Below are 27957 nucleotides of genomic sequence, written 5' to 3' on the forward strand. Positions count from 1 at the left end.
TAAGATAGTTTCCAAGGGTAAGAGAAAGGTTATGTCCTCAGTGGATAGTAAACAAAACAAGAAGCACCAAAGGCTGTGTTATCGTTGTCACCAAAAAGGGCATTATATCAAGGATTGTAGACTTCTCAAGAAAACCATTCAAAGAAAGCCTCTAGTTCCAAAGCCAACATGATTGAAGAAAGAGATCTAGTTGCCATGGTTACTGAAGGCATTCATTGCATGCATATTAGAATGACCACTGAACTCAATATGACGACGCAATCTAAATCTACAGAGTGGTGGCTTGACTTCAGTGCAACAGTTCATGTTTGCAATAATAGAAAATATTTCAAAATCTAATGGGTAATAACAAATCACCTAATAACTAGAGCACTAAGAAATAGGATTTAGTGCTATGCAAACTTTATGTAAGAGGATGAGCTAAGAAGCTCATAATGGATCGATAATTATATTATCGAAAGATTCTATCTATATGAATATAGAAGCGGTGCCGCTTCGATTAAGATTTTTTAGAGATTTTACTCTTATAAATATTCATGAAAATCAAGACATGCACATGGCCATAATAATGCAGGAGTATTTAAGATCTCTCAAAAGTAAAACATACAGTTGTGTGTGTGGTTTATCCAATTTTAACAAAAGAAGTATAGATTTAATCGATTAGACACCTATTACTTCGTTAAGACCTTGATAAGCTCACACTAATAGAAGGTTTAAATCTAACGATATCCATCTAGTTATGCATAACTATATTAGTTTGTGCAATATTGTAATTTGTGGGGCAATATTGTAAAATCACAACATTTCACAAACCGCTACAGCGAAAAATGTTAAACCACTACAGCGGAATGCGTATGATGTAATGTTTAGTACCAGCGGTCATAACAATCAAATCCGCTGCAGCGGAAAATGTTTTATGCTGCAACGAAAAGAAAATGGAAGTCAAAAAATTTAGTTTGAACCAATTCCGCTACCGCGAAATTTTTGTGGCACTGCAGCGGAATTCAACAATCGCATTGGCTGATTATTTGACGATTTTCAAAGCAAGAAATATGACTCTACACCAAGAGTCTTGACGTTTGGGATGTATTCCTTGAAAGCTGGCTGTTAGATAATTATAAATAGGCCTTTCCACAAAGCATTTAGATACAATTAAGAATTCTATTTTTTTTTGAAAAATGCCTCTCTCAAACAACTTTGTGTTCTTCCAAGTGTGTTTTTTATTTTTCACAAATTTTTGCTGTCATTTAGAGAGATATTAGGGAGTTTCTTAATCTTGCTATTCAAGATTCTCATAAAAGCTTCATTGTATCCTAGGGGAGGTTTGCCTGCAACCTAATAGCAACTGTGCGTGGGGGCGAATACTCTTTAAGGAAAGCGACTAGTTCGTGCCTTGGAGCTTAACATCAATAACGGTCTTATTTATCGTCAACTATCATCTTTAACAACAAAGCAGAGTGGAGAGAAGAATAAAACTAAATCTACCTCCGCTTGGAAGATAAATGGCTAGTCATTCTTGCATTGTGGTATCGTTGAGAGATGCAAACTATAATCCAAGCTGTCAGTTTGCTGAAGAACATCTTTGATGGCGCATTTTTAGATCAGATCGTTGAGGCTTGAGACACAAATTTTTTTGATATTCTTGGAAGATGCTTTAAATGAAGCTGCACTGGAGACGCTTCTCCAAAAGTTTTTCTTCGGTACTTTAAAGTGTGGCAAGTTGGCAATCCTTCAAGCAACCAAATAATTGATCAAAATGAGCTCCCGTTACTTATTTCAGAAGGTAGCTCAGCTCAACTTATCTGTCAATAATTGATCAAAATGAGCTTCCATTACTTATTTTAGAAGGTAGCTCAGCTCAACTTACCTATCAATAGCATTTAATAATTTTTCACAGTAAATAATATGTTATAAATTTAACTAACGTAACAACTCTTTCATTATTAATAGAACGCATCCACAAACTTGTGCATTTGATTTTTTTTTTTAAGTATTATTACGAATAATAAAAGCATCACTTTTACATTTCTAATGAGTGCCATACATAGGATTTCAATTGCCATCCTTGTCTGGTAATTCATACGTATTATTATGATTATAACATCTTGCGACCTGAATTAGAGTCAATTATGAATGAGTAAAATATTTTTACTATAAATAGTTAATTAATAAGGATTTATAAAGCCATCTCCAAATAATTAGGGTTGCAGTGGAATGGGACGGGTCCTCAAACTGTACATGATCCGACCCGTTTTCTACCCCTTGGAGTGCTCTCGTTTCTGGAGAAAATCGAAAAATAAAGTGCCGCCCGCTGTCTTCCCCTTGGGAACTTCCCGCTGAAGCGATCAAGAAAAGGAAGCGGACAGCGAGAGCGAGATGCTGCACGAGCTCCTCCTCGCGCTCCTCGGCTACACGGGGGACTTCGTCATCGACGAGCGGGAGCGCGCCGAAACCCTAGGCCTCGCCGATCCCTCCCAGATCCCCGACGAGCCGACCTTCAAGCTCGCTCCCGATCTCTCCTTCATCCAACCCTCAGAGAGGTCCGTGGTCCCTCTCTTTTCTCCTCCCAATGGTTCTCTCTATCCGTTTCCTTCCAGATTGGACAATGTATCCTGTGGTTTTCTGGGTTTTTGTGAGAGGTGGGGTCTGTATATTGGTGGGTTCGTTGTTTTCTTGTTTACATTTTAAGATCTCGACTTTTATAATCTCCTTTTCCAATCCTTTCTTCTTTTTTTTTTTTTGCTTTTTTTTTGTGAATCAGATTGATGATTTATTGGTATGGTGCGATAAATCGATTCGAGATTGGAGTACACTTTGTTTTGTAGGGAGATGGCAGCAAAAGGGAAAGAGCTTTAGCATTGTTGATGGTGAAAGACCTCGATCAAAGGATCTTTCGTTTTTTCTCTTAAGGATTTCTAAAAAGAAGGGCATCAGTTGATTTGGTGAGGGGAATTAATTGAAGTGTATGCTGTGGTTTGGGGTTTTGCGGGGTAGCCGGTATTATAAGGTGAAAGAGCTACAGCATTATTTGTGGTGAAATGCTTCAGCTTTTAGTATTTTCCTTTTTTTTCAATAAAAAGGGTGTTGCACTGAGTTTGGCTTTTTAAATAGTTGAAATTGATTTCTTATTTTCATCCAACAAATAATAATTCAAGTGGTCACTCCATAAAAAAATAAAAAATCTTTTACGTGTCTGAGGGGAACGCCTATGTTTTGAAATTTTGACCAAATATGTGATTGCCAACCAGAGTTTTTTTATTGTTAGTGTATTGATTTTTTAATATTGACTGTACATTAAGAGGTGCATATACTAATCTATAAAGATTAGCATCAAAATTAACTTATATTTATGTTGAATTTTTGTAACTGTTATTTATATGTATTCACATTCTTCATTGAGCTTTTATGTTCTTTTAATTAGTGATGGATACAATGAGATAGTTCGGATTTATCTTCTCTAATCATGTAACACCATGCTGATGTACAGGAGTGTTATTGAAAGGCTTATACCATTAGGCTTCTACTATAGGGAGCTTGATTGCTTTGCAACAAGATCCCGCAATTTAAGTTCAGCACATTCAGCAACAGATGTTCCTTTACATGGAACTTATGAGACCCAGAAAGGAAAAACAAGGAAGGGAAGTGTTTATCGGAGGGCCATTGCCAATGGCATTGTTGAGATTTTATCGGTTTATAGGTCTGCTGTTCTGCAAGTTGAGCAGAATTTGCTGTCAGATCCCTCGCCAATTCTGGCAACTGTAACGCAAGGCCTCAACAAGGTTTGTTGATATATGAATTTTCACAAGCTGATAAACTTGAAACTTCTTTCCTTTCTTCCCCTTTTTCTTTTTTTCTTGAGCAGGTATTGATGGCAAGGACAGCTCTTGATTCATTGCTTAAAAATGAACGCGAGCTTTGTTACATTTTATTTTCCTTTCCTTTGTTTGGATCATCTAATTGGACAATTTTAAAATGCTCTTTTAAATATTTGTAGGAAAAAAAACATGCACTGGAGTAAAACAGGCATTCTTACGAATGATTGATCCAAAAGGGGACAAAGCATTTCAAAGGCATGCATGTACAGTACAATGGGATGTGCATTATATCATCACTAATTGGGTCATGTTGGATTGTGGTTGTCTGACAAGAGTTTCAACAGAAAAGGAAGAACCTACCCACTGAAGTTAGTGGCTTGGAAACTGCTTGTGGTAAAGTTTTTACTGAGCTTAGTTTGTGTCCATGAAGAAAGAAAGAATATCAAATGCAATTCTAAGAAGTGTACATAGGACTAAAACAGATGCATATAGTGCTTGTTAAGGGGCCAAGGAATTCTTGGTGTGAATGAGCTTTCATTAGGGGTAAAAGTTGAACCTCTGTCTACTCAAACTTATTATAAATGAACTTATGATTGCTGTCCAAGAGGAGGCCCCCCTTATGTGTTATTATGGATAGTATCGTGTCAATTGATGAAACTAGTGAAATTCTGGATGTTGAATTAGTTTTATGGAAGATGATTAGAGAATATGCAAACCAAGAAACGTCCTAAAATAGTGTTGGTGGAAACATGTGAGGAAGTAAGTACATACACAAGATTTTGCCACAATAGATCTCCTAGAATTGCTTTCAAAATATTGCATCTATTCTATTAAATAGAGCAATAGAAGATTAGACTAAAGCAGTAGTTCTAGTGCATGTTCGCTTTTGGGGTGTTGACGGGGGTGGGGGGGGGGTTCATCACCTTGACCAACCCTTTGGATGGCGTTGATCATGCTGCGGTAGTAGATGTTTCTTGCAGCATTTTTTGGGATGTGGCTAAAGTGGAACCACTTTCCATTAGTCCTCCACATATCATTCTTTTTGTCCTTCAACATGCTATCAATTGTTTGTTGCATTATGTCTTTACTCAGGGAGACATGTGGATCCTAATCTATATTGGTTGTCCTTGATGTTGACAAATCCTCGCTCTTCTTGCCTTTCCTATCATTGAAGGCCTTGAACATGGATGCTTTCCATATGGCACCTGGAACTCCGACTGACTGAGTCCTCCTTAAACCTTGATCTAGGATAGCATACCCAAATTTGGGATTTCTTTGTATTATGAGGATCCAAACTAAGGTTTGTGCCTGGCCATCTCATCCATTTTCCATTGCCCTTCTTTGAATTTGGGCCACCTCCATGTCATCTTTGATTCTTTGTTAAAGACCTTGTTATCTGTTGGATCTCTGGAGTGATGGGATGGTGGCTTGGCTGCACCCTATCCAAATCGGCTTTTTTTCTATGATCTCCTCTTCCCCTCCTTGAAGTCTCAAAGAGCCTGTTGAGGATCTCCCAGGGGCATGTTCTGCAAGCCGTAACATTGGGAAATGCACAAACTAGGTGCTGCTTCAATCTGGTGACCCTACCCCCTCCATCTGGAGGAACACCACTTGTACCCCCAATGGTGATAGCCTCTTACTATCTTGCTATGCCGTCACTTGATATTTTGTTCTTATTTTTGTTTTTCAGCTCTATTGTTGATTTCCATATCCTGAAATTTTTAAAACCACTCATGATCAACTCTAGAAAAAGGTTACATCAATTATTACTATGCCTCTACAAATTATCCATGATTTTTCATAGGTCAATTAATTTTAAAATTAAAATTACTCAAAAACACAGAAAAATTTTTAAGAATTCCTAAACAAGTGCTGGCTGCCTCAAAATTATTTATAAACTATAAATTTTCATAAATTTTCATTGCATTATTATTTTTAATTAAAATTACAAAAAAATATGCATAAATTGCATAACTATCAGAAAAAATAGGATACAAACTCCAAAAAATATGTTTGAAATATCTTTACGTGCTAGAAATTTTATGATTTTTTGAATTAGTAATTTTTTTATCTTTTACTAATAATAATATTTAATTTAGATAAAATATGAAAAACTAAATTTTAAAATTATGTAATTTAGCCTTTGGTAGAAGATACCTTATATATTTCAGCCCATATTAAGCACTGATAGCCTGATTGGTCTAAGAACTACTTTAAACTTGGGCTTTTATTTCAGAAGCAATTAATATGCAGAAATTAATCAAATTTGTATCTAAAGAAAAGACAACAGTAGAATATTAGATTTCGAACATGATGCTAATTTTTAGACTCAACATCTCATTTATTTTTTCTATTATTTTTATCCAAAAGATATTTTTAATAAAAAGGAAAATAAATATCAAAAAAATTCAAAAGTTATATTCTTGCATAAATTTGACTAAGATCTACAATATATAACAAAATAGTCCAAAGTTTCCTCATTTTTTCACTTGTCTCATTTATGGAATGTAATAGAAAAAAGAAAAGAAAGAGAGAAATACATGGATAGGACCTCCTGTCCTCTTTCCACTCTCCCTCATTTTCCTCTTCTTATCCTCTCTTTCTCCTCTCTTACCTTGAAATAGAGGGAGAAACACGTGTGGGATCCTTTCTCTCTCAATTTTTGAGGCTTTGAACCCGTATGGGCCCCCTGCAGAGTTGGAACTACTCGAACTAAGCAGTTCCAAGCGGTTTGGCCTGGTAAAGACTGGCTTGCATCAGTTTGAGCAAATTCACATACCAAGATGATAATCCATCCCACTTTGTGGTCCATATGGTAAAATACCGACCAAATCAGCCAGTCTAGGATGATATTGCATACCATGTTCTAAACAATGGGACAATATCTCACCCTTTTATGTTTGTAAGGAAAATGATTTGGTAGGTTTTCTCTTGGCCTGCAATGGGTTCGCTTGAATTGGTTAGAGTTAGAATTTGACTATGATAGAGGTTTCCTCTTGCTAATGATGGACCTTAAATTGATCCACACTATTAGATCTTATCTTCTTTGATATGGGGTATAATTGTGCTGTGCTGTGGACCAAAGGGGACCAAAGGATTGCTGACTTTGTTGCCACCATATTGGGGTAACATAAATTTACAACATATTGGAGCTGTTGAAGATCTTTGAGTCAATCAGACTGAAACATCTCTAGGATTTGAGGGTAAAATAAATTTTATTAGCTGGTAATTTGGGTGGTGGGAAACTCATTGAGGTAGCTGTTTAATAGATAGGGGCTTGAAAGAGAGAACTTGCTTGGAGACTATGGTCTTGGATAATTACACTTAAAAAAAAAAAACCCTATGTAACCATTGTTTTCATAGCATGATTACTGGGAGATAAAAGGTGAATTTGTAGATTTAGTTGAGATGCATGTGCGGAAGGAAGGAGGGAGGAAAAGAATTTGCTAGAGATTATACAAATTCCAACACTAGCTTTTTTGTGAGGGAGAGAGATTTGAGATTAAATTCTCATTTACTTCGAGGAGGTTGATGCTGAATCTGGACAAGAGCTGGAAAGCTATTTTTTTTGAGTCACAAGGAAATGAAAAGGAAATGTTAGAAATGCTAAGGGGATAAGCTGTAGGTCTAGGTGGTTTTGCTGTATTATTATATTTGAAATTTTTGTCTTTTGTAGGAAACACATTGTGGAACTCCTTGAGAATATTTTCTCTGGAAGTCTTTGAGAACATTTCCTATATCATGATATTTCTTGAAGGACCGATCCCATATTAAAATCGTTCTTATGCCCAATGGCTAGAAGTAGCAGAACAAAGACTTTCAGACCTTAGCTTATTGATTGAAATGTATAATATTGTTTTTTTTGGGAGTAAAAATATATAATATTGCTTGCAAGGTTCCAGCTAATTGGTTATAAGTGCATTTGCTTTTGATATAAGGATATGGTATATGGACACCATGTTGAATTGCTAGAAGATTCATGAAATGGGAGAAGACCTTGAAGAATATACAAAGAAAAAATTATAGTTGAACTTTTAAAGCATCAAATACCTACTCTCAGGGACAAGCTGAACTTTGATCACTTCTCCCAGTGATATTGTCTAAATTCATCATGTATGGTTTGGTCGAGAGTTGGAAGAATTTTGTGATGATATGTACAGTTGAAACACTTGTGTTTATGACCATGCAACGTCTCATGTAAATTTTTAAGTGTACCTTGGTGCAGCTAGCCAGCCAGCAAATGGAACAAAAGAACAAAAATAGTATTGCTTAATTTTTTAGTGATAATATTTATGGTTATTAACTTACTCCACGCATATTGAAAAATGCCCCATTTGATATATGTTTTTGCTGATGCATGAATTAGGTTTTGGACTGCACTGCTAATATTAGTTCAAATGGCCATGCAATTTTATTCTGGTTTGTTGGTTTATTTTCTCTATGGTATGCTAGATCATTCTCGCTATCTCATACTTGCAAAATCCTTTTCTACTATTATGTAAGGCAAAGTGTCATTTATGGTTTTTGTAGTCGATGCATACATGCTAGTACCAGTCTTGGGAGTCAGTGTTGATAGTGATTTCCTCTGCAATCATTTTGTTTTGCTCGACATAGTTTAGTGATTATGTACATGTTTGGCCTTCTTTCCACTCATAACTGGTCAAATCTCTCTTAGTTCGAGGTTCTGTTGCCTCCTCTTTATGAGCTCATTGTGGAGATGGAACGTGAAGATATTAGAGGAGGACAACTTCTCAACTTTCTACACAAACGGTGCCACTGTGGGGTCCCTGAATTGCAAGCTTGCATTCAAAGGTAGGGACTAGTTTTTCCTAAAAGCCTCTATATATGATGATGGATGCCTTTTTGTCTCTCACTTTTTTCATCACAAAGAATTTTGATTATTTTCGTAGCCTATAGAATTTATAATGCATCAGACGGTTGATTAAGGCAATCATGACTAAATTCAGAGGTGTGCAGGCTTTGTTTTTTTCCCTTTTGCATATTGTTTCTCTTTGGAGTTATGGTGGTCTAGGTCACATTACAGTTACTTGAAGGTTGTTTAAGATTTTACAATAATAAAGTTTAGAACTTGCATAGGCTCAGCTCAATTTATTGAGAGAAGTTATGAGAGGATTACTGCCTTTACACTCTGTCAAGTTTCTTACCGTAGTTAACTATCTTGAAACTCTCTTCCATCTCTAAGCTTTAATTGGGTTATTGCATTTAAACGAACTGCTTGATGTTTGCTTTTCCATGTTGATCAATTCGTCCAATAAACTTGCAATTCCCAGTGGCAGATCTTCCATCTACTAGATATCTTGCCCAATCAGCATGAATAAATGCTTCAACAATTAGATGACCATGAATTATACACAAAGCCCTGTCTCAGTGCATCATTGAGCTATCATGATATCCAACACTGTGTTGATCTGTTTTCATGCATAAAGTGATATATAATACCTAGAATAATGCTTTATGATTTTCTATAATTTTTAAATACTTCATTAAGTAGCTTACTATTTGTTGATATCTTCCTGGATCCTCTAGATTTACTTATGAGCAAACAAATACTTAAGAATTTGGTCCATAGGAATATTTTTATGTTTAGCTGCTGCCACTGCCAGTTAGCTTGAGAGGTTAGTCATAAATCTCCCTTGAGACCAACTACTTCTAACATGCCACTTTGATGCACAAGAAATAACATAATTTATGCAAATCTTTTTGTTTGAAAATGTTGCCCAAGAAACATGTTTGGTTTCTTATTTCATGATTGTGACCACTACTAATGATTGCATCACAGTCTTATACTACTAGAAGTCTAAAACAATGAAGTAGCTTGATTTTATTAGATAGAAACAGGGTAACCTGCACCAGCAATCCAACTACCTTAATATGCTTACCAAAAAAACTACCTTAAGGACTTCTGCATGACTTCTTTGGCAACTTTAAGATCATGATTTGTGTAAATATCCAAGAAGGGTTCAAATCTGTACTTTCATGTTGCTGTAAGTGGAATTACAAAATGAAGCACTTCTTTTAGTAGCTTCCCTTCTCTTGTTCAGTAATAATAATTAATTATGAATCTAAGATTTGTTGCCAGCTCCCTACTTCTTTTCAGGGAATGCCTCACTATGTTACCTGAAAATTTGGAGATGAATGTGTGAACATGTTATTTCTCAATTTTTTGGTGCTACACTGGAGTTCTATAGAACCGAACACACAAACTATGCACCAAAAACTGCTATTTTCAAATGTTTAAATTGGTTCTGCATCCTCCTTTTGAAGTGACTATTAATGAGATAGACAGCCATATCTGCTTGGAATGTTTAATATTTTAATGAGATCTAATGATCTATATTTGGTGGTATCTCTTGCTTCTTTGCTATCATAATAATGATAAATAATCTACATGTGAAAGTTTTTAAAAATTGTGTTATAATGGTTGAAAGTACTTCTGCTCTCCTGCTTGTCTTTTTTTTCATTTGTCCTCTGAACTGTTTTCAGTTGTTGCAGTGCTGTCCGTAGCAAATTCAGTTTATTTCCTGTGTATTTTCTGGTGCATATTTTTCAAGCTGCACTCCTTTTCCATCATCTGACTACACGTTTACTTGAATCATTTTTATATGTTTGATTATCAAACTTTGTCTTTTTATTTTAAAGTTCTCCATCCTGGATTTAGTCATTAGACTGGTTTATGTTTTGGACACATGCATCTTGTTACAGACATTTAAGATTTGAATTTTGAACCGAGTTAAATTTTTTTGTTTGTCTTTTGCATAGGCTCCTTTGGCATGGACATCAGGTCATGTACAATCAACTTGCATCTTGGATGATTTATGGAATTCTTCAGGATCAGCATGGAGAATTTTTCATTCAGAGGTATAATTGAATGAAATCTAGTTTCAGCTGTTTGTCGTATCAACCATAGGTTTCAAAATGAGCTGGTACCTAGAGATTTTCAACAGCTTGGGCTTTTTATGTATGTATGTATGTATGTATGCATGCATGTATGTATGTGTAATTGGTCGGCCGGATTTCAAGTTGGATCCATTCAGTCCTGACCGCACAGTGGAGGCCTGACAGCAATGATCCAAGCTATTAGATGTAGGCTTCTACCTCTAAACTATATAGATGCCAAAAATGGTGTGATTTGAAGATCCCTCGCCTATGCATTGAGTGATCAAAAAAATGAATATTTCAAACAACATGGAACAATGCGTGCTTCTTTACCACTCGATGCATAGGCTAGGGGCCTGCAAATCACATAGTTTTTGATGTTTAAGCAGTTTGGAGGTAGTAGATTACATCCAACGGGTTGGAACACATATGTTGGACCTCTATCATCAGATCACAGACTCACTGGATCAGACTTTAAATTGAGTCAACTGGATTCTTGTCCACCTCTATATACATGTATGAATGCATGCATGCATGCATGTATATATGTTAATGTAGGGTAGAACATCTAGAACCACACTATTCTGCTTGGTATACACTGTCCAAAATACCTAGAAACACAATTTTAGTTTATTTGTCATCACTTGGTCACAAAATGAACAATTTTTCGATGAGAAGACCAATGATTTGTTTGAACCGTGGATGGCACTTGATATTTTCAAATTACTAGTGTTTTGGTCCACACGATGAATAGATTAGATTATCACCATAGGTTGCCTCATTTTGCCTAAGGCTACATCTATGTTTACTTTTGTGGAGGGACTATATGTATCTTCTTGCGGATACAGACATATATCTCTGAAGAATGGAGTTCCTGCATCATACATTAAAAAGGAAGAAAGTTGCTGTTAAGGTCACAAAAATAAAACATGACTGGTGAATTATCAGCATATGCCAGCACATTAATCAGTTAAGTTACATATTTGCAGTGAAAACCAACAAAGCATACAACCAGTTGATTAACAAATTAAAGTATGAGACCATGACTGAGGCAAACTGTTAATGAGCTAAACTTATAGATCATGATTTCCCTCTCGGTACAAGTTTCGTATGCTTCATTATGTGAGGCTAATGGGGGTTAATTGATAAGCAACTTTACTTAAGCTTTAGTAGTAAAAAGATGAAATTAACTGAATAGTTTGCATGCTAATCTAGTTATTGGATGATCAGAAGGGTTATGCAGCCTACATTTTTCATCCTCTATTTGCCTTTTCAGAGTCATGTATTATATCACCTAGTCTCAACTGTGGGAACTTTATTCTTGACACAGCCTCTATCTTCATGTTGTAGCTGGTTTTAGGACTATTATGCAAAGAAGGATTTGTAAGGTCTACCTGAGACAGCATGGTTTTTCTTAACAAAGTTCACAATCTCGGTAATGGACCCCATATGGGTGCCATGTTGCTATATAGGTCAGTGACTCAGTATGACTGATATGGGGGTCAGTTCGACGTACTGACACTCAGTATCGGATTGGTACTGGTGCTATATAGTATACCTAGTACGGGGTGGTATGCACCAATATTGTGAATCTTGCTTCTTGGTTGTTGATGTCGCTACATGTCTCAACTTTGCTTCACTTGTAGTCATCAGACCTTTCCTTTTACAACTTTTCAGACAAGATGATGGGGACGGGGAAGGCAAATTATGTCATCCTGATGTAATTGAAAAGTTGATGCATAAATCAGCTGATGATGCAACTCTATCTGATTGGCACTTGGGGTTCCACATATCCTTGGTATGCTTTTGTTACACATACTTCATTTGAAATTTCTTTGGTTGATGGCATCTACTTCAATTGCAGTTATTTCATTTCACTTCTTGCTTAAGCCATTCTTTAGATGGACTAAATTTTCATTAGTTGAAAAGGTCCCTTCACACCCCCACCTCCCATCCTCCCCAAAATAAAGGAAGAAAAAAAGAAAAGAAAAGGACAAGGTGTAAGCATAAGCACTTAAGCATAATATTGGACCCTGCAATGACTATTGTTTGGATAAAATGTTGACTAACTTTATTAGGGACATCATGAAACTTGCAAAGTAAAGTCATGATAGGAATTCCAGACGGACAGCTAGAGTCTGGAATTTGAGTGTTAGGTCTTAGTTTTACAACTGGCCATTCAAAATCTGAAAGCAAATAGTAATCACTGTTTCTACTGCGGAAGGAGGTTGATTATGGGCTGTGAGCACTAATATCAGAGGAAAATATAGGCTGTATGGTGATATGAAGTTAGATGGGCAAACTCATAATGAGCAAAGGATATAAGTGCTCACTCATGTGCTTATGTTTCTCCATGTTAGCACAATCTGATCTGCAGAACAATGAGATCTGAAATTTACCCTGCTTAACATCCTTAATCCTACATCCTCGTGATCTCCTGTTCCACCTGTTCCTAGTTTTAAGTGCTACTTCTTCAGCAGATGGGACCTCAACAGAACATCATCAGTTTTTTGCTTCTGTTATTCAGTTTTCCTATATTCTGAAACAGCATTGGAATAGTAGACTCTAATCCCTTTATGTGTTAGCCTTATCCTCATGAGTTGGATTTGGTATAACAGTGCACTGAAGGGGATGTAAAAGAAAGTGGAAAAAGTGCTGCATCTGACAGGCAAAAGTGATATGTTTATAGCATTTATAATAACAGTGATAAATCAGAGCTAAGATAATAGATCCTGATTGATTTCTCAATTATCCATAGCCCTAACCTTTGATTCCATCATGAATTTGAGGTACACATTAAAGAGGTTGGAAAAGGTCAATAGATAATATGTCAAACCAATGGGTAAAAGAGAGATAAGGCTCTAATATCTAAAATCAAAGTGAAAAAAAATGAACTGGAGACAGTAATAAAGATCCAACTGGGGAGGCAAGCTAAATAAAAGCTGGAAAGCAATGAGGTGGAATGTGGATCTGTGATACTGAAAAAATAGATTTCAAATGGTCAAATGCACAGATATCAACTAAGAAAAAAAACTGAAGCTAGATAATAAGGATGAAAACACCAACTCTTCAACAGGAGCAGAAACTAATTGTTTTTTCCTGATCAAAATAATGTTAGCTCTAGAGCATGGTAGGCTGACAAGGCTGCATGGATATATTGACTAGATTCATATGGCCAACTACCAGTCTGATTGTAACCCTCTACGTGAAGCCAAGTTCCTAGATAAGGCAACTTTGGGTGGTGAATAGGGGAACCTACCTTATTGGTCAGGTTTTAGGCTCATGCAAACCATAGAGCGGCCCTCAAATATTCCCTTAGATTTAGGAATATTTAGATCAAGATGGAGGATGACAAGACTTTTATAATCTATAGGGAGTTGTCTTCATATTCGAGCTCAAACATTTGTAATTTATAAGCCATTTTGTCAGCATGAAATACTAGGCCATCTTGGGATTGCATGTTAGAACCTGGATTATATATCTGGGGATGCTATGATTATTTCTAGGTTACTTGGGCAATCGTTTTAAGCCACAGATGGCTCTCAGAACACCAAGATTATCCCTGCCTAGATGGCCATGACATGGGTGACTGCTCAGGATATAGGTGTTCACCTTGGTTGTATTTTTCCACTACATATATAGACACACACATGCACACATGCATACATACATACATATATACATATGCATATTATTTGATTTCATGCATCTGTTATTTCATATAGATGCACCATATCTTAGAGCATGCTCATAATCCTCTGGGAGGAAGTATCAACCTAAAGTATCAAAATTTGCGGGTGACAAAGCAGGAAATCAAATTGATCCAATGGAAAATTTAATCTTCCAATTCAAATGGGATTTCCCAGCACTGAGTTCAAGTAAAAAGGGAAATCAACTCTAACTCTAGTGTTTCCCTAGGCTAATCTTTAGTTTAGAATAATCTTTCATGGCATGAACCTCCAGAGTCTAGATAGTGAAAACAAAATTTATCTCTGATTGGGACTATCTTTGAGCTGCAGGAAGTTGTATTAGTTTTACAGCTTTAAATTAGATGTCTGTGGTCACTGATCAGGAGAAACTATGGTGGTGAAAATAATAGGGTTAAACAAAAACTAAAGAACATATGTCATATCAACCTCACAAGCCTACTTCTGCAGTGGGTATACAAGTAGATTTAGCACTGTGAATGCAAGAAAGTGGGCTATTGCAAATTCTAAGTTGAGGGCCAGCTGAGGAAGCATTTGAACTTGAACGTGAAGTGATAACTAAAAGTAGTGACCATAAGATTTTTGTTTAGTGGTTGTATTTTTGAAGTTACATGATGCATCAATTATAAAAACGACAATATAACAAATGCAATAATATTTAAATTGGTCTTCACTGTACAAACTACAAAGGTATTGGAAACTTGAATCAAATAATTGGCTTGAAAAAGTGGGTGTAATGCAAAAGTAAGTCTCCAGATAAGGAGTAGCAAGGATGTCTCATAGCTTAGACAACCCAGGTAATGGACTTAGCCTCTAGCCCAATCATTTGCACAAACAACCAAAGGTCACCCAATCATACTTTGTTTAATCTGCTTCATTTATATTTTCAGATTTGGTAGTTATCAGCAAAATAAATTTTACCATGCTTTAAGGCATATACAGGGTGAGCTATATGTGATCACTCAGCTCTTTCTTTAGTGCTTTCAGAACATATTTTTCGTAAAATCTACATTAAACTCATGCATAAAAACATAATAGTACTGATGATATACATCATTCTTGTCTTAGACCAAATTTAAGAGCGTATTCCATACCGTAGCTGCACTATGGTTCAACTAATTGTTGGTTCAGTATGTGGTAACACCAAGTAAGAAAAAGATGATAATTTGCTCATGCATGACCGCCTAAATAGACACATGCATGCATAGAGAAAAAGCGGCAAAGAAGGGACAGAGAGGATTGAGTAGAGTCTGTAGAGCATGAGATTGTTAGGCTTCTTTAATCATCCAAATTTTATGAGGCTGGAGCTTAGGTCTAGGGTTTTGAATGGAACACCTCTTAGGGTCAAATATTAATTATTTAATATAAGATATTTTCATTCTCTTTGGATGCAATATGATTTACTGGGGCCTAATCTGATTTATCTCATTCCCACATTAGTATCCTTGCATCAAAAATTAAAAAAAGAAGTTGACATAGTATGTATTTATGCATGTCTGTACATATTTCTGCAAGATCAGCTATGATGTATATAAAGGGATGACTTTAATTTTCACAATTAAAATCTGCATTACAGTTACAAGGCATTACCAGCTTGGTTATGTTTGAAGTCATAATGCATGATCGCCATTGGAAATATTGATCCAAACTTCAACCTCAGTATGCTTGCATGATATGATTGCTAAACAAATGATTTGCAATAACTTAAACAAATGTTTTAAATGGATCAATGGTCTGGGATTATACAACTATCTGAATTTTGAGCCATATGTGTTTTAGGACATATAAAGCACCATGCACCTTATGGATACAGTTTGATACCCTACCATGCAATTTTGCACTGGACAAAAATAAGTTGGTTGTGGCTTAGAAAAGTCATTCCATACGTATACATATACAAATACACACACACACACACACATTGCACAGCAGATAAAGTCAGTAAGTCAATGTGAATATAGCATAATTTTAGCACTTTAGCTATGGCATTTTTCTTTGCATTTGATGGCTTGAAGATCAATGATATTAAACTACAACCTAAAGATGCTAAAAGACAGAATAAGAGCAGCAAAATGAGATGTAATAAGAAATGGGCATCATTGCATGGTCTTCATGTAACTATGGCATTTTCTGTTTTACCAATCCAGTGATATTCATTGCAATCTTCATGCAGGACATGCTACCGGAGTATATACATATGCGCGTTGCTGAATCAATTCTTTTTGCTGGTAAAGCAGTGAGAGTTCTTCGGAATCCTAGTCCAGCTTTCAGATTGCAGGAATCCTTTATTCATCAGTCGGTACCAAAAGCAACTGATAGGGTTCAAGGTTTTCTAGGAAGTTTTGCTCCCCAAAAGGAGCTGCTCAAGGGTACCAGTCTGATTGCAGAAGAACTACTTCCACAATCTGAGGCTGCTAAAATTGAAGCCATGCTTCAAGAGTTAAAGGTTTTGAATATTTTACAATTTTCTTTGGTTAATATAAACTTACACGATACTCCTATTATTATGTTTGAGTTAGGTTTGTCTAGTTATGGGGATACTTCTGTCTTCTTTCTTTTGCTTATTTAGCTCTACACATTTTTTTCTTTATTTCTAGTTTATTAGATAAAGCACTGATCCTTTTTTCCCCATTTGATGCAGCAATCATCTGAATTTCACAAGAGGTTGTTTGAATCTGCTGTAAGTTCAATTCGCACGATTGCAGCAAATCATCTTTGGCAGGTAATGGCTGGTTCAAGACATGACAAATTTGTATTTTAGTTCCTCTTTACATGCTATTATAATTTTGTCATGCTTGTAACAGCTTGTTGTCATACGTGCTGACTTGAATGGCCACCTGAAGGCCCTTAAAGATTATTTTCTATTAGCAAAAGGCGATTTCTTTCAGGTAAGGGGCTACTATTTTTCTTTCTAAAGTTGCATCTGTTTTTCTTTATTCTTTGAACGTGACAATGTGATTACCATACTTTTAATGTGCTGTTTCCTGTTGTGAAACTTTATGCAAACATTTATTTTTTATTGCATTCTTTTTTGTGACCACATGATCCTATTAGTATAGAACAATTTTCCTGTCTCATATTCTAAGTTTTGTTTGTGGGAGCTAATTCCATTATGAGCAAATAGACTATATCGATTTACATGTTTCTTTTGTATACTTATGCAAACGTCTCTACAGATTGAATTAGAAAACTTACACCGGGCAGCATATGAAGTCACTTGCTTTGTACATGTGCATATAGTGAATGCTTTTGTCTTTTTGTTTGCTTCTTATGTCTCTTTCAATCATCAAGAAACAGATGGTTCACCTTTGTGATATCGACAGTCTTTTTGTCTTTATTTATCTTAATGGGTTCTATAGTTTCCAATTTTCCATAATGTTGAAACATGACACTTAAAGTGAGTCTGTGCTTTTAGACTTCCAACGACTTATTTTTTTGAATTTTTTACATTCTTGATCCTTTGGTTAAATAGATGGACATCAATCAAGGGTAGGGTTGCAAATGTATCGGGTCGGACTAAGGCATGCTTGAACCCATCCAGTCTAGTTTCATGTTTGGTCTTGATTTTGGACCTGTACACAACTTGGTGGTTGATCAGGTTAGGTCAGATTTGGCCCATGGAAAAGATTTTAGACCCGACAGGTCATTTTATTCTGGTCGGGGTTAAGTACAACTCGGAACCCATGCAAAATGTTTGGGTCTGGGTTGGGGCGGATCTCTAAGTCAATCCTTTAGCTATTATTTTATAGCTAAAAATATAATGAGTGATAATGAAATATAAAATCATTCATTTTTTTAGAAATAAAACTAAAAGGCCAACTTAAACATGAATTTCCATTCAACATTTTTTAAATTTGATCTAGAAAAGCGATCATTCTTAAGGTACAAGTTTTGCAAGCTATAATTTGAAAAAAAAAAAAAAGATGTTGATATACTTGAAAATATTATAAATGAGAATTTGCCAAAACATACAATGGATGCTTAAGTGTAATTAAGTGAAAATAAGTGAGAGGAAATGGGGTTGTTAAGATGAACAAATTAAATAAGGTTCATTTGAGAGGGAACAGTTAAAATGAGGTTCATTTGGTGAAGGAGAAGTGGTTTTATTTAATTCAGGTTTTCGGATTGGGCTGGATTGGGTCAGGTTCAGGTCATGTCTGTTTTTTGTTGACCCAAATTACACTTGGATATTAGAGGGTTTGGGTTAGGTCAGAAAATATGAAATCCAGACTCTGTGCGGTTTCCAAATCAGGTCTGATTTTTGACCCTAAACCAAACCACAGATTTCCAAAATCGGATTAGGTCATGGTTCAACCTGACCGATTTCCAGACCCAATCAAGAGTTCATAAATGATGATTCTGTAAAATCGTTCAGACTTTTTGCAAAGAATTATAAGAGCACAAGCTAGAACCTCGATAGCGAGCATAAAACTCCAGTTCTCCACCATAAAACATAACCACCAAATATATAGTTGATTACATCAATTATGATTGTGGAGAATAAATGTAATTTTATACTCTTTTTGTTGATTCGTGTACTTCTATTTTCTTATATTTCTTAGTCTTGAATTAAAGAGGGATTATGGAGAAGTGTATTAGTGCATTTAATACAAAAGTAAAGTAAGACACACAGTCCAATTCGCTTCTAAGAAAAATCCTGCCTCTGCCTCTGTGAAAGCATGGTCAGTTTTGGTGGAGTTGTGGTAGAAACTAACTTCTGAATATGAGTTATACTTGCTGATTTGTTGTCATTTCCTTATTTTCTTTCTTTATTTTCATTAAATGTTGGGAATCACTATCTCTAGTAACTCTTGTTCTGCAAATTTTTAGAAGATTTAGAATGATTGCAACAGATAGGCCCGTACAAAGTGAGGACCAACACAGACAACATAGAAGTATACACCCTTATGCCATGCCAATTACTTACTGACATGGTTTGTATGGTTAAGATAGTATGGTATGAATGGACAACTCAATTCTTGATTTATATTAAGGGTATGTCAGTACTCTTACCACTGAAGAAAATTTAGGTTGCTTTCATTGGCTTTGGTGGTTTAACTCCTTGAAGTTCTGAAGTCCAATTTGTGTTCATATTTTTTGTGAAAATACCTTAAGGACTCAGATATGCAGGTCATGAGACTTTCTTGACTGTAGACTAGTTTTATTGCTTCTGTTCTCTAGTACCAAATAAAGTTGTATATGGCGAGTACATATCACCGTGCATTGCTTGGTTTATGATGTTGCAACTTATAGCTATATAGCATGCATGTTTTTGTTGACTCCTGTATAGTTGGCATTCTATTACATGATAGTGCTATTGTCAAGATATCTTATCATATTTGTTTGGAACCTGATGTTATACGCACCTTGCTTGACAACCATTAGTGTTTTCTTGAGGAGAGTCGTCAATTAATGCGTCTACCCCCTCGCCAATCAACCGCTGAAGCAGATCTTATGGTACCATTTCAATTGGTAAGATTGCAGTACCTCTCGATACTACCCATATTTGCAATCACATTTATGTATGCATGTATGTTTGTACTTGGATACACAGGTTGGAGTACACAAGTCTTTCATGGTGGAGTTAAGTATGCAGAATCAATGGCAGGCAATCCAAATTAAAATCCAACGTGGATCATGATCTTGAACGCTGAAAATATCTAGAAATTAAAAATATATCTTTGGGAGCTATCCTCCTAATGCGTCAAGTAGGTATAAAATCGATGGCGACCAACAATGCTAGTGTGCTAAAATGTATGATGCTACATTTAAATTGAAAATTTCTGCTGTTGATCATGATATACGCATATCTTAAAACATGTGTGAACCAAAATTATATTGGATGCTTCTAGGCTATAGATCATAGTAAACCATCATATTAAGACATTGAGACGATCTGTTTTTCACTTTATGCATGAGTAGGACACATCCAAAATGCATGATCTTCGGTGGCTAGGTATTTTAAATGTCCTAGATCATGATCAACTGGAACTAATTTTGGGATGACTAATTATTGATTTTGGACTATTGTCTCCAGTTTGAAATCTTCAATTGCCTCTCAAACTTTTGATTTTACATCAAATTATGTCTTTGGCTAGTCCTTTGGTGATTCCTATCTATTCAGGGGCTGGTTTCAGATCTAGTGATGCGTGGGTAGGGGTTTGTTTGTTAACTTGTAATTAATTTTTTAAAATTACGGCTGTTATCATTATTTGATGCAGGCTGCTTTAAAGACCATAGGTGATGAAGACAAATATTTTTCTAGAGTATCACTGAGGTTCGTGAAGGGTTACCATGATTTTGGATTTATTGAACTAATAACTGTATTTTTTTCTCATTGCAGATGTGATATTATAACTTGGAAATGTTTTAAAAGTTTCGTATCTGAATTTGGTATCTTCTGTGCAGAATGTCTTCATTTGGAGTTAATATGACTACCTCTCATGTGGATTCAAAGATGAAGGTTCAAGCTGATGGAAATTTGGGAGTTCCTTCACAAGGTAGAGCCTCCTCTGAATTGTCACTTGATGGTTGGGATGGCATTGCTCTTGAATATTCTATTGATTGGCCATTGCAGCTGGTCTTTACTCAGGAGGTTCTTTCTAAGTAAGTTTCATGATTGGCATCAATTGCAAAACATTGTGTTGAAATGATGATCACTATAGCATTGAATTGCGTTATGAAAGATTCTTTCTAATTTTGTGGTTAAAGAAAATCCTTAAATTATTTTATGGTGATGTTGCCCTCGTTCCTCTTATTTGTGAAAGCAGTGACTGTGGTTCAGGTACCTCAAGGTTTTCCAGTATTTGGTCAGACTCAAGAGAACACAAATGGAATTGGAGAAATCATGGGCTGCAGCAATGCATCAAGATCATGCTGACTTTGCGGACCATCGCAAGGATCGCAAGAATGGTTCAGTATCCCAACAGCGTCGGCAACGCTCTAGGCCTATGTGGCGTGTTAGGGAGCATATGACTTTCTTGATTAGAAATTTACAATTTTATATCCAGGTACTGTCAATAACAATACTTTTAAAATTATTAGGACGTTAAATTGTAATGACATATACAGATTATTGTCATGTCATTCATTGATTTTTAAATCATTTGCACTTATACACAACTTTCTTTTTTCCTTTTCATGTGTAGGGGGAAGTTTTCTGGCTTCAGAAACCAACATAACAGACATGATGATGTCTTATGTGTTAGAGCCAGGCCAGTGGATATGTTAGATTAGGATTAGTTAGGGGTTTTTCCAAGTTCAGTCCAACAGTACACCATCCAAAAACCTAATCCAATATAGGTTAGTTCTAGGGATCAGAGTTGAGGCAGCCTGCTGATGGTTGAAGGTGATGGGGGCTGATTGGACTGCCTTTGGATTCAGGGTTAGGGCTTACAATTTGAAAGGCGGGCTGCAAAGGAGTGGAGGTTAAGAGCAAGAGAAAGAAACTTGAAACTTAAGTTGAGGTGGAGATCAGAACAAGGGTTGAGGGTGGTTTTGTGTTGAGGGGGAATTGAAACTTGGACATGTGGAAGGTTTTAACTTGTACATGTGTGTATAAACAACCCACTGTTACCAGGTACATATGATTAAGTTGAGCATGCAACCAATGGCTCAGCAAATAGTTATCTAACAGAGTTAGACAAGTGCACCCTGTGCTTTCATGCAGGTGAAAGTTCAAACAATTCAAAAGGAGTTAATTTACGTTATTAGGTCAAAACTGATCTGAAATTGGCTTAGCCAGTCCATGCGATGTGCACAATGTTGCAACTTGCACCCAATCCTTACATGTACAGACCATGGCCAACTCAAGGCCAAAAATAGGCCGCTTCACAGTGCACTCAGATTGCTTTTTAGCAAACCGGAGGTGAACCTTTAAGGACATCTCAATCTTATGAGGCAATGCAAAGTGTACCTCAAAATGCTCTTTGGGACATTTCTTGTGCTAAGACCATGTCCTCTCAGAAATTATCTAAGCAAACATCATGCTGCAAATATATTTTGGACCCTCTCCATGCCTTTGGAAAATTGTTGGTTCTTGCGCATTGCAAATGCAAAACTAGAAGCCTTATTTAATCACACTTAATTTTACATTAGATTGTAAAACATGAAATGATTATTTTGACCCAAAAATTCTCCAAAGATATAGTTATGCCCTGGAAAATTACGTCCAACATGAAGTGATAATGTCCAGCATAAAATCACACACACACACACACACACACATATATAGTGCATTTTTCTTGTGGCCATTAGAGTGTTTTCATATATTAAACTTTTAGCTGTCCCTGTTTGCTTATATTTTTCATTCCATTTCCTTCCCGTAAATTTGACCCACTAGGTAGAATGCTTTGTCCTTCAGTAATCTGATTCTACTTTTTGTCTTAGAGAGTTTATTGTTTTTTTACAGGTCGATGTTATTGAATCTCAATGGAATGTTTTGCAAGTTCATGTGCAAGATTCTCATGATTTTACAGAGCTAGTAGGCTTTCATCAAGAGTATGTAACTATTTTCTCCCACTTGTTACTGTTCAATTTTGTAGTGTTACTTTGCTAGTTTTGTAGTTTCTTATTCTAGATGGGGAAGTAATGACAATGACAGTGGTAGGGGTAATTGTGATATTGTGTATCCATCGTGGCAATGGTGGTGCAGGGTGTTTTACTGATTCACAGGTTAGATTACATGGTGCTAGGCCATGGTGCTAATTACAGGTGGTTTTGATGGTTTTTTTTTTTTTTTTTTTAAATAATGACTTAATGGCCTATTTGAGGGATAAGAGACTGGAAGCCAGAAGAGCAAGATGCTAACATATATTAGGAGTTCAAAAGTTTTTTGCTCATATATCAGAGCATTGAAGTCAAGCTCATCAACTTATTTACACAATAGTTGATACAGCTTCAAGCCTACTAAAATGCATGAAGATGTAACTTGTTCTTGTTTTACAATGCAAAATTGTGAATCAATTCCAATAACTAAATTTCTTTAGTAAAACTAGTACTGTCCAAATATCTTTAGTAGAACTAGTGTATTGCCTTTTTATGTACTATTATTGTGAGGTACAATGGTGAAAGTAGGAGGGACAGATAAGAAATAAGAATGCATCTGAAGAAATCTAAGGTTATGCCTGTTGGCCAGACTTGGAAACAAGTTTGAAGGTGCAGTCATTTGCAGCGGAAGCCAGAGTTGGCCCAGAAAAGAATAGGGCTTACTTTCTTGTAATAGGATGCAGGAAAGGGAGGGAAGGACTCCAAAACACCCAATCGGTTGTTGTGAATACGTACAGAATGAGTTTGACATGGTGCCTTTGTTTTTTGAAATTTCTTTGACCCAGCAAGCACCTTATTTTAATTAACTGCAGCTAGTATCCTCACTGAATTGATTATTCTGCAAATATGCATATACATGAGATCAGGACAGGTATCACATCATATAGTAGGAGGTTAAAAAGTAAAACCATCGCGGTGGAAGACTGAAGGCTATGCATGTCTCTAGGGAATGATCAGGAAGCCTGTTGGGATTTATAAGCTGTCATTATGAACATTGAAGCTTTTACTATTTGTTTCTTTCTTGCATTGTAACATTTTCACATAGAAGTTTCATAATTTTTCCTTCTGCAAAATTCTTTCAGGCATGGACACTTTTCCATTGCATCAATCATCGATGTTCATTTCCGTAAAGTCGGTATTTGTAATTATATGTTTGAGTGCTTGCTCATAACGTTTTGCTGCATATTACGTGCAGGTACTTGTCAGCTTTGATTTCACAATCCTTTCTGGATATTGGGTCTGTTTCTAGAATTTTAGACAGCATTATGAAACTCTGCCTACAGTTCTGCTGGAACATTGAAAATTATGAGATCAATCCAAATTTAGCTGAACTGGAGCATATAGCTGAGGTATTGTGAGAGCTTTCTTTTCATCCATCATTTCCCATATACAAGTAACAAGATGGTCACTTTGCTGTCCAATTTTCATTTAGCTAACTACCAAAATTCAAAACAAAGCAAGATGCACTTAATATAACTGAGGAGACTGATAGTTGATATGAGAAAAGCTTGCTGCGTGGGACTTCTCAAAGTGATATGCACATGTAGTTACAGTAAAACATCAATTGATGGCAACTTTACTTCTAAACCTTGACTCCATTACCTCTAGATAAAGCCATCACAATAGCTGCACTATTTTCATTTATTTTTCATTTTTACGTGGAGTTGTCTGGTAGGGTTAATTTATTTTCTTATTTTTTAAAAATTGTTTTCCAACCATGAATTACTCACCGCTCTAGAGCAGCAATGACATTATCCAAGTCATATTAATTGATTGCATGCATAGAGATTTTACAGGGCTTTTTTGACATATTTTTAAGCAATGTAAAGTTTGCACAAGTACTTTATTGTTGGAAAGATGTGTTGTTTTGTTAGCTATTTCGATAATATCACATTATATTGGCATTATGCAGTAATCAATCAGCATCATCATTGTTAGATAAGCAATATGCAGTGAGATGTCTTTCTACAAGCAACACTAGGGCGCCAACACATGTTTATGAAAGTGTTGTGACTGAGCTTAATTGAATTATTAACCTGTTTTCATCCTCTTGTGCACCACATATATCCAAGGGTTTAAATCTTGGTATTGGCATCTCAATTTACTCCTGGGACAATAAGGTACTGGGATGAGCTGGCATGTACGGGACATACTCAAATAGATGGTGACAACAATAAGAAAAAGGAAAAACATCCTGTCACTGTTCATCCTTCTTTGTTTCGGCTTTTGACTGTCTTGATGCATCCCAAGTGTCGGGACGGGACACAATTGGGATGGTTGGGATGTCCTAGTTCAAGAGAGAACCGATGTTCTGCACCTGTCCCGGTCCAGTTTTCTTGTCAGAATGGTATGATACTGGGGATACTGCCCCATTCCAACAAGGAAAAACATCCTGTCACTGTTCATCCTTCTTTGTTTCGGCTTTTGACTGTCTTGATGCATCCCAAGTGTCGGGACTTGGGACACAATTGGGATGGTTGGGATGTCCTAGTTCAAGAGAGAACCGATGTTCTGCACCTGTCCCGGTCCAGTTTTCTTGTAAGAATGGTATGATACTGGGGATACTGTCCCATTCCAACAAGGCGTAAATTCTTGCACATACCCAATTTCTTGTGCTTGGCTGAAGTTCCTATTGGTATGTAGTATCTCATGCTAATAACAGTAGCTGTAGATTCTTGTCCTAGACTCTTTTCGTAAAAGAAATGGTTAAATTTGTTAACAAGAATCTTAGAATATTACAATCAAAGAGAGAAACCAAGCAATGTTTCTTTTCTCGTCCTCTAATCTATTATATTACTGAAAAAGACTTAAAACACTTAAATAGGTAGGTTGCATCTGTGAAACTAGTTTATGTGGGTATAACTATATCCTGACAATGTCACAATGCATATTCACAATAAGGTTTTGTAGAATAGTCTTGATTTGTCTTTCAATCTCAATAGCTTGTTTTTTTGTAAGAAACACTTGAAAGAAATGCAATTTTTTCACAGTTAATGTAAACTCAGAAAAGCACATTCGATACATGCATATTTTGATATATAGCTTGCAAAGGTGTAGCCATATGTCAGAATGACATACAAAGTTTTATCATTGATTAGGTTAAAGATGCCTCATGATGTATTGACGGTGCAGACCTGAACCTTAATACATAAAAGAGAACAAGGAGTTAATAAGACCATGTGTGGTAGGGAGAGTTCTTAAGAAATCCTGCATCCTATGAATTAATTGTGTCCCTGTAATCAATGGAAAATAGTGTTTATAAGGTTTTGCTATTTTTTCCAATCTTAAATATGTCCATCTATCTTATATCACCTTATTGGCAAACATTAAGCTCCTTACAATTTGGAGGTCCATGTTCTGTTAGATTATAAGATACATCAGCATTCCACCTGAGCCAGTTGTGCTGGGTATCGATCTCAGGCCTCCACTGTCATGATTAGGACAGACATTGTCAAGACAGATTGTCAAAAATCAATCATTATCCATGTCAAGTACCTCTATAGGGTTACAGATTACCACTAATTTGACTAATGCCTTGGACATCCTTGTATATATGCCTTAGCTCTCAAAAATATTGAAATCTATTGGAGTTTATGCTCTGTAATATATGAATAAGTTATTAGAGTGGGCTTTTCCCTATATCTCATGATTTAGTTTATCTTGTAAATGCTGATACTACTGCTTGTCTTTTCTTGCATCTCTAAATAAAAATTGAAGCTTTCACTCCCTTTAACAAAAAAGGAAAATATATAAAATAAAATAAAAAAAGATAATGGAATGTATATTATTGTATAGACTAGAATATCGGCTCGTATATATTTTATTTATTGTATTACAGATACAGAATTAATGGTTGGATATACTAAGATTTAAGATTAATTGCTAGATCATGGCCTAAATGGTTTGGCAGATCAAGCAGCTACTTAATCAGCTAGGTTGAGCCCTTAACATGTAAATGGCTAACATGACCGTAGGCAGCGCATAACCGTTTTACAGGCCACTTTTTTTTTAAAAAAGAAAAGAAAACTGCTTTAGGACCTCTGATGATTTTTCATATTTGAAATATGGTCCCTTTGTGCTGAAGAACCCATTTTTGAATCATCTCGTTCTGGTTAAATGTGTCTGCAGCATGTGTTTCATCCTTCTTGCTTGGAACTTCTACATGGTTTGAAATGAAAAAAAATTGTCATTCATGAACGCACAAGTGGAGATTCTGAGGCTCTCTACAGTACATTGCAGATATACAAGCATGTCTCAGAGTTTTCTCTTTTTCTTTTCAGTAAACAATTTGCCTCTGTTGTTTAATCAAAATATTAGTCTCATATTTGATTTCAACAGAACACAAGCTTTTCATGCAGTCACCTCTTATTTGAGAACATATTATAATTTGACATGTGCTTGCATTAAAGATCCCTCAAGAGCACCATCCATCATTTATTTTGATTAACATATTCTCCGTACTTCAGGAATTTAACAAGAAATCCAATTCTCTGTATACCATACTACGGAGTAGCCGGCTTGCTGGTAGCCAACGAGCACCTTTTCTGAGACAATTTCTCATGCGATTGAATTTCAATTCCTTCTTTGAGGTAATCTTTTATATAAAGCGTAGCGAAAAATCCAAACATAGCAATAGCTCAAGAAATGCTCAACTTGTTTTGTTTTCCTTACAGGCAACTGCAAGAGGAGTGCTAAACGTTGTCAGGCCACGACCAACCCTCCCTGTTCTCTAGCAATAAGCCCCATATTTTTAGTTTCAAAGATCATGATGTGGCATATGTGCTTGATTGTAATCTATTGTGGGTACAATATACAGTCTATGGAGCAATTGATTGGGCTGATGGTGAATATTTGTACCCAACATGTACAGTGCCTGCTTTTCATGTCAGACCAAGTAGCTCTCTTCTTCCTTTTTCTTTTTTCCTGCATGTTGTAAGGATCGGACTATGTGAATTAGATTTTCGAGCAAAGTTACAAGCTTTTTGTTGGCA

At 36.0% G+C, this 27957-nt stretch overlaps 1 protein-coding gene across 2 annotated transcripts; it reads left to right on the forward strand.

Annotated features, from left to right (window-relative positions):
* Positions 1 to 2264: 2264 nt before the first annotated feature.
* LOC105052528 (gamma-tubulin complex component 4) lies at positions 2265 to 27957 on the forward strand. 2 transcript variants are annotated; one of them, XM_010933361.4, is made up of 16 exons: positions 2268 to 2540; positions 3488 to 3779; positions 8491 to 8627; positions 10596 to 10694; positions 12390 to 12510; positions 16593 to 16865; positions 17061 to 17141; positions 17224 to 17307; positions 19805 to 19891; positions 20641 to 20696; positions 20828 to 21025; positions 21204 to 21429; positions 22830 to 22918; positions 24162 to 24315; positions 27433 to 27555; positions 27640 to 27957. In XM_010933361.4, exons 1-16 carry the CDS (start codon positions 2377 to 2379, stop codon positions 27697 to 27699), a joined length of 2244 nt encoding a protein of 747 aa, XP_010931663.1. In that variant the 5' UTR covers positions 2268 to 2376; the 3' UTR covers positions 27700 to 27957. The 2 variants fall into 2 exon arrangements, 1 of the variants encoding a protein (XP_010931663.1); XR_833372.4 differs by lacking the exons at positions 27433 to 27555; positions 27640 to 27957 and having other exon boundaries at positions 2265 to 2540; positions 21190 to 21429; positions 24162 to 24320.

The sequence above is a fragment of the Elaeis guineensis genome, chromosome 10, assembly GCF_000442705.2.
Source record: "Elaeis guineensis isolate ETL-2024a chromosome 10, EG11, whole genome shotgun sequence".
Classification (NCBI taxonomy): domain Eukaryota; kingdom Viridiplantae; phylum Streptophyta; class Magnoliopsida; order Arecales; family Arecaceae; genus Elaeis; species Elaeis guineensis.